This window comes from Carassius auratus, chromosome 30, assembly GCF_003368295.1.
Source record: "Carassius auratus strain Wakin chromosome 30, ASM336829v1, whole genome shotgun sequence".
Taxonomy (NCBI): Eukaryota; Metazoa; Chordata; class Actinopteri; order Cypriniformes; family Cyprinidae; genus Carassius; species Carassius auratus.
This window is the reverse complement of record NC_039272.1, coordinates 24,350,736-24,364,565: the sequence shown is the minus strand read 5'-3', so window position 1 is coordinate 24,364,565 and position 13,830 is coordinate 24,350,736. Positions and strand designations below refer to the sequence as shown.

Below are 13,830 nucleotides of genomic sequence, written 5' to 3'. Positions count from 1 at the left end.
CACTAGTAATCGTTGAAGTAACCGATATAGGGGATGGACGTGGCCTGTGTTTCCATTCTGTTTTTCATTAATTTTGTTCCTGTACACAAAGAAAAGTTTAGCTAAAGTACATTGCCACAAAGTACCAAACGATCCATGGCACTGCTGAGGGTTTTTGGACAGGACCTTTGGTAATAGGCATATCGTAACTTTTAATAGGAAGTTATAGCACATAAATATGTTAATCATGTAGGCCAACTGACCATCTCCCAGCACCTTCTTCTTGACATCATATCACCATGCATTTGATTTAAAAACTATTATTTATTTACTTATTTGTCACTGTTTACAAAAACACCAAGAATAGTAACAAGCACAGCAAATTATAAAAATGCATACTGGAATATAGCTGATTGACATAAACGTTACACATATAAAATATCTAACACATAGCTTATAACAAGTTCTGTATAAACAAGTATCTGAATGCCTGTGATTATTTTGTAACACAGATTTGAGTCAAGATGAAACGCTTCATGACTTCAGTTGTCCTCATGGAAGCTGATTCTCTTGCATGTGTTCTCAGTGCAGCGCTCCAGAATGAGCTGAGGACTGGGCCGAGGAGGAATGACTGGAACACTTTTATTCAGATCTTCTGCTTGAGGAGAGCCTGATTTTACGATGTTCTCTACATAAACACAAACAGAATGCATTTTAGGCAAAAAATAATAACAAAAGTATCCTGATCTGTAAAACTGATCTTTTCAAAACCTTTGTCAGCCAGAGCTACATATTTGGCAGGCAATGTATTAATGTTAGAACCACATAAAGAGACGGATGCGACAGTTACTATGTGAGGAAATAATTATGTAAATGTAATTATAGAATTAATGTAAAACCTGCAATCAGTACACAATTATCATTGCTAGATTTATTATCGTTCACATATAAGCAAAAAAATATAATAAAGAAGACAAATATTTGCATAATTATCTGTTATTTTTTTCTTTTTTTATCTGTCTGCTATATCCCACTATGAGGCAGTATGTTTCTTTATGGAGAATGCACACCTCTGTTTGTCTTCCTCTCCTGCAGTGGTGATGGTGTCACATTCCTGGATTGGGAGTTTAGTCTTCCTCGCTGCTGTAAGAACCGTCGACTCTGTCTTCGATAGGTGTCCTGACTGATTCGCTGAAGTCCCTTAGGATGGATGCTGTTGGCATTGCGTATGGTAGACCTGTTGGCCAAAATAAAATACAAATTAAAGTTTTAATCTGATATTTTGAAAATTATGACCAACCAACCAAAGACGTATTGCTCTACCTTCTGGGTGGTGGTGTTGCTCTTATGACCACATACTTCTCAGCATCCACCTTTTTCCTCTCTCCCGTCCTGCACAGGAACATAGATGGGTAGAAACCTGTCTCTTCTCCTTTCCTGTATAAGACATTTGGGAATCTGATTCAGTTATGACTCATCATCAAATGACTGCAAGCATTTCGATTGTTTCAAAACAGCAGCAAGTTAAATTTAGAGAGGCTGACTCATACCTGACCACCCACCACCCGTCAAGAAGTTTATGGATGACCTCGATTGTCTCTCCTGCCTCGAGAGTCAGCTCATCCTCTTCAACGGCGTTATACCCTTTAGTGGTTCTGTAGAGCTCTCCTGTTGTGGGTAAATATCATCAGTACAGTACAAACAGCATAATTAATCACTCCCAAAATAGTGTTTTGGGTCTCATATCAGTGGCAGTAAACATGGCAAAACACACTAACCTGCATAATTAGGCTCTGGTTCCTCTGATTCATCTGCTCCATCTGGAGGCTCTAAATATGAAGCTGGCACCCAGCCTCTCCTGGACTCACACTGACAAAACCACCAGCCTGTAAACATCAGATCACATCACAATTCAGATCTGCTTTTCCCTTGACTAATCTGTGAAAATGTGTGAAGAGAGCTACGTGAGTATTTCATCCAAGTCATTTAACATATATATTATATATTATACACTACTGTTCACAAGATTGGGGTTGGTATAAGATTTCTTAATTTTTTAATGTTTTTATTTGATTAAAAATATAGTACAATAATAATAATAATAATAAATAAACAGTATTATATTTTGAAGTGAAATATATTACTGGAATGACATATCTAAAAAGTTTTTTCTATTAAATTGTTTTTATTCTAAACCAATGTTGAAAACTGTTCTCCTTTTTGGTGGCAAAAATATATATATAGCAAACATTTTGTGTAAATATTTTTACTGTCACTTTAGATGAAATTAATTTAGTTCTTGCTGATTATATAGTTATAAAAATATTAATTTCTTTATATAATGTATATACTAATTGTATTATAGTATATCATTTACAATTAAAATGTCATTGTATTTTGGATAAAAAGTGCTCATAAAAAATCATATATAAGTACTGCCATATTTGACATCCTGCTCACCATTTGGGCTTTTTTCCACAATGTCCACCATGTCTCCCATCTTTAGCGAGAGCTCATACTTTGAGCTCTTGTTGTAGTCTGCAATCACTCTGTAGCTCTCAAGCATGATAGGCCCTGTGATCTCTGCAAAAAAGAACCACAGCTATATAACCTTTCGGGAAATGGCACAAGGCATATATATATATATATATATATATATATCAAAAGTAGAATTTGATCTTACCTGATGTGGTGTTGCTCCGTGCTCTGTTTGTGGACATAATGAATGTCTCATTTCTTTTGTATCTATAGAAAGGTAAAAGTGAACAAAGTTTCACATTTGATATTTTATTTATAGTAGGGACATTATCAGTGAACATCATGTACAGTTATAACCACTATGGCATAAAGCATAAGAGCATGTGAATAACCACTAAGCCACAGCTCCAGCTAACTTTAACCTGACAGACTTACGGATGTGGTGCTGGTGGAGTTTCATCTTCAGGCCGCATTTTGAAGAAGTCACGTACAATTTGACAGCGGGAGATCTTCGGAGGCAAGTTGAGAAGAGAACGAAAGTATTCAGCGAGAGTCACCTGCCTCGTCTCTGTCGTTTTCTGATTGTCGAGCCATTTAGGAGCTGGGAGAGATTGAATTACAGATCATCAGATGGAATGTTTCACTTGTGTTGTCTTAACACAGGCAACTCTGCGGTATGGTCGTGTTGAACAAACTCTTTTGCCTTACTGATTCTAACACTTATTTTGCCATTTAAAGGGGTATTTAGGGTACACTGCATAAGACACAATTTGTAACTCTTGTATATTATATATTATATTATATTTTGTATGTTATATAAGCTACCAGTACTAGACACTGAGTCACAAATCAATGTTACAGTGTGAGAAATTCAACACTGTGGTGTGGTCAAGTTGCACACACTCTTTTCACCTCATGGTTACAATAGCACTATCTTGCCTGAAAGCACTGGAAGTTCCAAAGAAAATACAGTTTAACCTCCATAAAACTGAACTGAAACTCATACTCAAAGAAAAAACAGAAAGAAAGTTCAATGCATGACATGCAAATAGACCTGTTTTAAAATTATGTGTGAGGCACCTTTCATGACCTATAAATAAATAAACGGATATATCTGATATGCTTGACATTAAGCAGGTGTTTCCTCTTTTCATAGGAATATTGAGAATCAAATCTTATTTCTGTATTTTCTGAAAAATGAAACTATCACATTATGGTACACATTTATTGCTTGCCGTAAGTCTGTAGAACTTTGTAAATCATTTATGATATGTCATTTTGTCCTTTCTAAAAATGGGCTGAAGATCTGTGCTTTAATCACAAAAGCCTTTACCTGGTAAATTGGGAATGATTCTGTCCTTTGCATCAATGTCTCCTGCCTCAATAGGGAACATTTCCTTCAAAGTTTTCTGCAAAAATAAAAAAGAACTGATTATAGATTACAAAAAAATCATTTGAAATAAATATGACATAGCATGACTAGAAATACAGGAAATACGTGCAGCAATGAAATCAAATGAAAACAGACAGCGAAAGGGAAATGTAACTCTACTGCACTTTCAATTGTAGAGAACAGAAAAGGAGTCTTACATGAAATGTGTGGACTTCTGGATAGCGCCTGTACACCAGCTTTTCAGACTGATCACTCCATTTAACCAGGAGCATGTACACCTTTAGTACAAGGAATAAAAAAGAAACCATTTTACTATATCTTATAGCTAAAAGGATAACCTCCAAAACACTAAACTTGTTTTCTGTACTTCACAATTTTGGAGCAGCTTACTCACATAGTGCTGGCTGGGGAAGAATCTTTTCTCAAAGCCTAAAAGTTCCACGAGTCGCACATAAGATTGAGCCATCCTGCACAACAGAGGTCTGAACACGGAGTGAAGGGGTAAAAGAGAGTCTGCTTTGCTGTTATGATCACCTGTGGTTTATGGAGTTATTATAGACTATGACAGTGGGAGGGGCGACCACTCAAGCACTTCCTTTTTCACTCCTGGTCATCTAAACCTGATGATGAAATACAGATAGGAAACTCGTTATGTGTTTAACATTTTACAGTAAGTGTATTTACATTTATTTATGTGTGATGATTAACATAATTTGGATGATAAAGAATGTATCTAGACACTATTTTGCAGAATACACAATGGTACATATTTTAATTAATGTATATGATGGAAAATAGTCATGCCTAAATTCCTAAATTTTTGCTCTAAGAGTATTTCACAAAGTGTTTTAGCTCTAAAACTAGCTCCTAGGTTAGGAGTAGTGAAGAGGACTCCTAAGTCACTAAAACCAAGACTATCCTAAAATGGCTGTTGCTGGCAATCTGCCTCGGAACATAAACATTTTATAAACATTTCATAATATCGACCTTTTAAAAAAGTATTTTCTGAAGTTTTGCCAACTCCAAATTGTCATTAACCAGTTGGGCATGAAGTAACCACTGTTCTAGCATCCAGTTTGTTTGTTTCTTGTTGCTGTTTTTTGTTGTTTTTTTTACATTTGCATGTATTACTATCAGCCATGATTATTCTACTCAGTTAATTAAAAGGCTGTTTATATGCATATTCACTAATTATGTAAAGCATACATATAAGAGGCTGACAATAAGCTGAACACATACTTGTTAAATTAGTGACACTTATCCTGCATTTTAAAATCTTTTATTTTAATGTGGAAATTAACTTTTTTTAAGCCTTTATTTGAATATAGAATGCACTCTACAATATTTCTATGAATATATCTCTGACAGAGACAAACAGCCAATCACTTTGTGCATAGTTAAAAAAAAACTCTTAGCTAAAAACTTTTACTGCTATTTAGCAGAACTTAGTTGTAAGATAAAATGTTTTGTGAATATGGTCCAAGGTCTACTGTATTTCAACACATACATAGTTTTTCATAGTTTATGTCATTGTTGGCTTACAGTTAATGCAGACATTCTCTATGAGCAGTTTCTTATGTTCAAATCTTTGTCTTTAGATGTCCTTATTTGCTGAAAAAGAGAAGCAAGCAAATGTAAAAAAAAAAAACTCTTTTTCAAGTGGCCATGACATTTTATGGCTTATTCCTCTTTTTTTATCACCAAATTGTTTTGTAGTTTTAACTTATAACTGTGGTGTTTCATCAACATAAGAGTCATGTCTGTTTCCAACTAGCAATACTCAGTGACTTATAAGTTATAAGTTATAAGTCACTGAGTATTGTTAGTTGGAAATAGACATGACTGAGTATTGCTAGTTGGAAACAGACATGACTCTTATGTTGATGAAACACCACACTGCATCTGAAGTCATTTTATAAAAGCTTCATAATCATTTTCACATTTCTATTCCTAGTGACAGTTATATTATAAAGTTATATAGTTATATTTAGAGTTTCTAAAGCTAGTCGGTTTTCTAAGGGATTTTGGAAGAATTGTGATGACTTACATAACCACACACTATACACCACAAAATGCAAAAGGCAAGTTCTGCAACTTTTCTGGACTGATATTTAGTGTGAAAAGTGCTGCATAAATATTATTCTGGTCTATATATTTACCATAACTCTAATAGTAGCTAGAAAGAAAATATTTAATACAAAGTCTTTTTTTACTGGCTTCAGTACAGTAACTATATAAAAACAGAATATTTGTGATCCTGTTTGTGAAATCCAGGCTAAAGTCTCAAACTCTTATGAGATAACTAGCATCAATGTTTGATTTCAACCATTAATTTCAACATGATTTCAATTTTTGACATAGCCTTGATCTGTCAATATTAAAGATATCAAGGTTACATTTTCACAGAATGTTCTTTAGCTTTTAAGTAGAAAACAGTAACACAGCCAGGGTCACATTTAATTTCTATTCAAGGCAAGGCAAGGCAAGTTTATTTATATAGCACATTTCGTACACAATGGTAATTCAAAGTGCTTTACATAAAAGAAAGTAAAATAATCATGAAGAAAAATAACAAAAATTAAACAAGGAATTTTAAAACTTTTAAAATTATAAAAAATTTTACTTAATTAAAATGAATTTAAAAACAGTTAGAAAATGATTTTACATAAAAAATAACAAGTTTCTTCAGTTTCTTTCCTCACATACAAAGGACTTTCTTCAAAATACATTGGTGCATTTATATTTTTGGAAGAGGGTCCCTCACAAGGGGATGAGTTTAAATATCACCTAAACTACACTACAGACATCAATCTGTCACTGTAGTTAATATTTTATTAATATTTATTACCATAATGTAACTACAAACTACTTGGTTGTTTGTAAATTTGCAGTCATTACAATAAAATAAATAATAATAATAATAATACTGCTATTCATGGACACCTCATAAGATTCCTTGTGATAGTGACAGTTTTCAATAGTAGGCGTGTTACCACATTAACAAGATAATATAATGTAAACATTCTGGTTCTGAGTCATCATTGAAGTCCTATCAAATGTGGAAGAAATGAAGAAATTTGAGAAAGGCCCGTGGTCTGCATGATTCCTTCATGACATTTCTTCACTCACACTAGACATACTCCCATACATAAACACACACCCAATTCTTTAGTGGTTAAAAGACGGTTTGTCTTATTTTGTCTCATTTCCCTTTTTTTACCTTTTTCATGTGACTTGATTTTAGAAGGTTATCATGGGTCATTAAAAACACAGTCTTCCTGCATTTATAAAGTCTTCTCCTGATTTAATGTGGCAGATGAGTAGCTTCATAACTATGGAAACAGGTGAATTAAGAAAACAAATGGGCAGATTGGGATACCTCACTGCTTTGGTCTTTCCCAACCTAGACACTATAACTAGATAGTGCTTACATTGCTACTTTTCATAGATTACCATAACGAATGACTAATAACCTCCAAGAACTGCTTAGAGAACTATTGAGCTTCAAAAACAAAAATCCAAAAAAAATGTCATCACCTCATTTCCTCAATGGACACTTTCCGAATTGCCAAATCAGTTTATATTTTACTCACCAGGGTGAAACGAAGTGTAAGATGTGTGGATCATGTTAAAATTAAATACAGTGAGTGAAAACACTTAGACAAAGACTCTGTCATGTCTGTGAACAGCAGGTTTTCATCACTGAAAATACACTTGAATTATTCATTTAAAACTTTGATTGTTGCACGAAGCTGATATTCAGCATTGGTATTTGTTTTTACTGAAAATGACAGGCCTGCTAAACAAAACAACATCAAAAAATATAAATGTATGTATAGGGTGGTAGACTTAACAAGCTTAGAGACATTTATAATATTTTGTGTTAATGCCTTGCATCTTAATGCCTTGGATTTTGATATTTTGTTACAGTTTTTCTAGATTGCTAAAACACTTTAAAAAGGCTTTTGAACTAAAATTTCAAAACCATAATGCCATTTTGGAAAAGAACACCCATCTTGCTGAACTATAAACACTATTCCCCTGCTTTAACACATGAGTCAGATTTGGTGAACTGTTACTGCAAAACTCACAAATCTCTACATTTCTCAGTGCTTACGCCATGTGGTCATTTAGAAAACACTAGCATTTAATATTGTTCACTCAAGTCTGCACAGTTTAGAGTTCAGAGTTCAGAGTGGAAGAGTACCCAAGTGGAAACACTGAGTCAAAATTTATCACACACCAATCAGAACCTTCAACAGATAGATACAAGTGGAAGAGGAATAGGAGGAATAGGAGGAGGAGGGGAGGATGTGGGAAAGGGAGACTCAGATTAAATTTGTGCCACTAGCTGACCATGTCCTTGTCCGTGGTATGACTATGAGGGAGGCTGGGACATGAGTCCAGCCAAACTTACAGTAAGTAGCTTCCCAGTCGCCTTGGTCATAAGAACCTTAAGGGAGGAAAACATGCAGACCTTAGTGTACTCTACTGTAACTATTGAGAGCTGTACTCTGTAACAACCCTTGCATCATATTGCTTTACATACAAAGATAGTTTCTGTCTGCTTCCATTTTGTAAAAAGGATGTTACAGTTGCAATTGTCAGTACTTCTATTTTTGGAGACGATGGAATGGAAGAAGAATGACTAGACATTACAGCTGATGGATGACAGGGGCGGATCAGTCATGCAAGAGGATTTTACCCCCACTGCCTGACTAGGGCCAGTATAACCTGTGATGTGGATGAGATTCCCTGGTCTGGCCCAGACCAAAGATGTGATTCTGGGGCAGAATATTTTGTTGTTGTTTGGTGTATTCTACTGTACGGTACATTAATGAATAGAAAATGTGCAAATGTATACACGTGTTCATCATGTGAAAAGTTTCTTGAGGGGGAGAACCACAAGCAACACAGCTTATTACTGGTTTTTGGTTTTGGTTTTTGTAGTATTGTTTTGAATTGATCTCACCAGTGTGTAAGACTTCGTTGTAGTGTGTGTGTGTTTTTGCCTGCTCTGGCTGTGGGCCCGGACATGCTGTCCAGAGACAATGTTCCCCCAGGGGAATGGTCCCTACACTCCCAGGTAGTCCGGTTACTATGGGACACCTTTGGCAGAGTGGAAGTTTTCTTTTTGTGAAAAAAAAAAGATCGACTTCCACTCTGCCAAAGGTGTCCCATAGTAACCGGACTACCTGGGAGTGTAGCGACCATTCCCCTGGGGGAACATTGTCTCTGGACAGCATGTCCGGGCCCACAGCCAGAGCAGGCAAAAACACACACACACTACAACGAAGTCTTACACACTGGTGAGATCAATTCAAAACAATACTACAAAAACCAAAACCAAAACCAAAAACCAGTAATAAGCTGTGTTGCTTGTGGTCCCCTAGTCGAACTGTTACCACAGTTGATCAAGCGAATCAGGGAGAGCGAATGCTCTGTGCTCCTTGTGGCACCATTCTGGAGGAACCAGGTGTGAGCACAACCCCGTGGCCGATTCCGGTGAAGAGGGATCTCCTCTCTCAAGACAGGGGCGCGATTTGGCACCCGAGCCCCGACCTATGGGCCCTGCTTGCTGAGCCATCAACGGGTACCTGCGGACCTCCCAGAGGGAGTGTTGAACACTATTACACAGGTGAGAGCGCTTTCTACTAAAAGGCTCTACACCCCTCAAAGTGGTCAGTGTTTTCCGGCTAGTGCTCGGGTCAAACATAGACCCACAATGCTGTAGCGTTGTGGAGATCCTATCCTTCCTTCAGGAGCTGTTGGAGAAGGGCAGGTCCCCTTCCACGCGTAAAGTGTACATGGCAGCGTTCAAGCCTATGCTTGGGCAGCCACTGGGAAGGAACAATCTAATCATTAGTTTCCTGAGAGGTGCTAGGAGATTAAACCCTCCCCGGCCCCCTCGGGTTCCGGTCTGGGGCCTCTCCACGGTCCTGGATGCTACAAAAGGCGCCCCATTTGAATCGTTGCAGTCCGTGGATTTGCGGTATCTTTCATTTAAGAACGTTTTCCTTGTGGCTCTCGCCTCAGTCAAGCGAGTGGGTGAGTTTGGACCTAACGACTCTAAAGTCATTCTCAAACCAAGACACGTTTATGTCCCCAAAGATCCTTCCACTCCATTCAGAGCACAAGTCATTTTACTGTCAGCTCTTCCAAGATCTGATAGCAAAGACGATGCGAACCTTCACTTCCCGGTCAGGGTGCTGAGGATATATGTCGAATGGTCTGCTGTTGTCAGACAGTCAGAGCAGCTATTTGTTTCTTTTGGTGGCTGTACTAAGGGGCTAGCAAAACAGAGCCTTTCCATATGGATAGTTGATGCTATCGTTCTGGCTAGCATACGCAACACGAGAGGACTCTCGTAAGAGAACACTCTCAGTTACTAATGTAACCTCGTTTCTCTCTAGATTAGGGAACGAGTGTTGCGTAACCCTGCCGTGCTTGTGCTACATTCTGTTTTTTGCTTCATCAATAAAAAACGAAGAGTAACCTATCTGGACTCAGCTTGCATAGACCGAGGTTTACGTTAGTAACCAAGAGCGTATGCAGTTGATTCGTTTTGCAGTTATTTTTTCGCTTGCAAATAACTGTTCACAGGCTTGCAGAACTTTTGACTGTGTTTTAGCGAAAACAATGTGCAGAAAGTGTAAGCACAGAAAAATGGAAGTCAGAAGAATGCAGATAATATTTATTTTGCTTTAACATGAAGCTGCAGTTTCACAATACTTGAATGTAACAGTAAAATACTGCAGATCATTTTTTTCTTACGCTTGAAACGCGATTTACACCTTCACAAAGCTTATCTTGCACATGCAAATTGAATTTACGCTTACAGTTTTATGTACACTTCCACAACTCTGCATATGCAAATTTATTTATTTAGCTTTAAACCGCGCCAAGTTTGATTGTGTTTATTCAACGAAGCATTTTGGACAATCGGTCAGTCTTGATATTATCAGCGCCACGAATAAATAAATGTGTGGGAACACCCATAGCACCACCACCTGAGCCCAACTTCAGTCTACTCATCACCTGAAGTTTAACTGCTTTTGTAGACGGCTGATGAACAAACGCAGACCGGAAGTTAACTTAGGGCCAGGCGCGTGCGCCCGATGAAACCATCTATATACATTACTTCAATACCACCTTATGATAACATTGTAAATAGGTGACAAGTCAAAATTAGGTTTATGTTCATATCATTTCAACTTATGAAGGAAAAATCTGCAACCAATAGTTAAGAAATTGTAGCCTTTGTATACTTTTGACACCTTTCACACCAAGAGTTGGCTTGTAAAGCATATAGCTTGTTGGCTAACGAGAAGTCCATGTATAAAACAAAAACATGTTAAATAGTTGTCTGACTAGCTTTTGTTCTCATTATATGATTAAATACTTTATTGAGCTTGATGTTTTGCAGGCTATGCACTGGACATAAATATATATCTAATGTAATTTTTTTTATTATGCTCTCTCTCCACACACAAAAAAAACAAACGTTTTTGGACATGGGACCATGACATTTTTTAGTATGTCATGTAAATAACTATTATGTATATATCAAAGTACCATAGTATTACCATCATTGTACCATGGTGCCCTCAAATAACTGTTTGTAAAGGGGAAAAATTCGGCTAATATTCCTGTTCAACTTCATTTTTCAGGATCACAATAGTTAAAGACACCAAGGTGCCAAATGCGTGTCTGTTTACACTGAATAAAGATGATCACACACTGGGGAACATCATCCGGTTGTTTGTTTTCCTCAATACCATGACTTAGGTGCCCTTGAGCAAGGCATCGAACCCCCAACTGCTCCTCCTTGCCCCTCATCCTCCCTCCTCCTCCTCACTTTCACTTTCACTCTCAAACATATCCTGAGTCATTTTGGGAAGCTGTGGCCTAATGGTTAGAGATTCATTCTTGTAATCCAAAGATTGTGAGTTTGAGTTTCTGGCCGGCAGGAGTTGTAGTTGGCTGTATGTCATGTCACTTTTTACTTTCACTTTGGGTGATGCTCTGTTGTTGTTTTTTTGCTCACACTCTTGTGTAAGGCAGTGGTTCCCAACCTTTTTCAACTCGCGGCCCACACAACCACACACATATGTTTGCACGGCCCACTTCAAACAAATTAACTGATCCCGCTATTGTTGGGTTAATAACTTAGTACTCAGAAGCTAGATTGTTAACTGTATTTATTGAATGAATTAGGGCTGTGCTATATGGACAAAAAAAAAAACCTATCACGATTTCTTTGATCAATTTTGCGATTGTGACACACACCGATATGCTTTTACAGTCATAAATGCATTCATGATTAATTTGAAACATATTTCCAAAAGAAAACCAATTAGAGCAATTTATCAAAAGGTTGTATTGTCTCTAGAACAGACAGAAGTCAAAATTATCACTATAGTAAAGATGTAACAAAATGTATAGACTTATGGCAAAAAAATAAAAAAAATAATCCTCACTTAAACTGCGTCCTGTGCACTCACAATTCTCTCTATGCTCATACAGTGGGGATTGAAAGTTTGGGCACCCCTTGCAGAATCTGTGAAAATATGAGTAATTTTCAAAAAATAGGAGAGATCATACTAAATGCATGTTATTTTTTATTTAGTACTGTCCTGAGTAAGATATTGTACATAGAATATTTTAACATTTATTCCACAAGACAAAAAAAATGCTGAAATTATTAAAATAACCCCACTCAAAAGTTTGGGAACCCTTGGTTCTTAGTACTGTGTTCTGTTACCTGATGATCCTCGACTGTCTTTCTGTTTTGTGATGGTTGTGCATGAGTCCCTTGTTTGTTCTGAACAGTTAAACTGAGCAGCGTTCTTCAGAAAAATCTTTAAGGTCCGGCAGATTCTTCAGTTTTCCAGTATCTTCGTATATTTGAACCCTTTCCAGTAGTGACTTTATGATTTTGAGATGCACGTTATCACACTGAGGACATTTGAGGGACTCAAACACAACTATTTAAAAAGATTGAAACATTCACTGATGCTCCAGAAGGAAACAAGATGCATTAAGAGCTGGGGGGTGAAAACTTTTGGAATTTGAAGATCAAGGTAAATTGTACTTAATTTGTGTACCGGGAAACAAACAAGTATCTTCTGTTGCTTACGAAGGGCAGAACTAAATGGAAAAAAATTATATTTCAACAAAATAAGACAAATTTGGACATCTTCATTGTGTTCAAAAGTTTTCACTCTATATGGCTCTGGTTTGCACATGCACAGACCTGCTGCTTTTATAGAAAGCTGTAACTTGTTGGCACTCACATGTAGAGTATTCGGCTAAATGACAGTGAATAGCAGAGGAGTTGGATTTGCAACATCAGTGTTATTTTATGACATTTTAATATTTTTAGATGCACCTGTATTTCAAATTAAGTTCTTCTGTTTCAGTACATATGATACAAACAATTATTAGTGAATGAGAACTGCTGTGTTGAGGAGTCTGTGTTGTATATTCCAGAAAATGATTTGACTTTTTTTTTTTTTTTTTATTATTATTATTATTGTAGGTTGCCATCAAAGACAAACAAGAGGGAATAGAATGAAGACCATCACACTCCACTGGAACACAACAACTGATTCACTATGGACTGAACTGTAAATCTTGAACTCGGTTTCTCTGATGGGTTGCAATATTCCCATTTATGTATTTTCATGAAATATTATAAGGTCAGTTGACAAGTTCTCATAATGAATACCAAGAGATCTTTACCAGCTTCTAACAACATAATTTTCTCTTCAGTGTCCCACTCATTTGTGATGTAGTTTATTTTTTTGTTATTAATAAATTTACTTTTGTAATGAAATACAATGTCTTGCATTTATTTGAGTCTCAACATTGTGGCTCGATTGTTTCATGGATTTGTTAAACTCGTAGCTTTCAATGTAGGAACTATTTTGGACCTTCAGATGTTTCGAAGGGGACTTATTAAGATGATGCACAAATAT

General features: G+C 36.6%; 1 protein-coding gene across 1 annotated transcript; it reads right to left on the bottom strand.

Annotated features, from left to right (window-relative positions):
* Positions 1 to 283: 283 nt before the first annotated feature.
* On the bottom strand, positions 284 to 4,390 carry ncf1 (neutrophil cytosolic factor 1). Its single transcript, XM_026212359.1, has 11 exons — positions 4,245 to 4,390; positions 4,048 to 4,128; positions 3,791 to 3,866; positions 2,893 to 3,058; positions 2,663 to 2,724; positions 2,440 to 2,562; positions 1,758 to 1,865; positions 1,530 to 1,647; positions 1,303 to 1,416; positions 1,050 to 1,216; positions 284 to 667 (listed from the first exon to the last, which is right to left on the bottom strand). The coding sequence occupies exons 1-11, from the start codon at positions 4,314 to 4,316 to the stop codon at positions 522 to 524; spliced, it is 1,233 nt and encodes a 410-aa protein (XP_026068144.1). The 5' UTR covers positions 4,317 to 4,390; the 3' UTR covers positions 284 to 521.
* Positions 4,391 to 13,830: the final 9,440 nt, after the last annotated feature.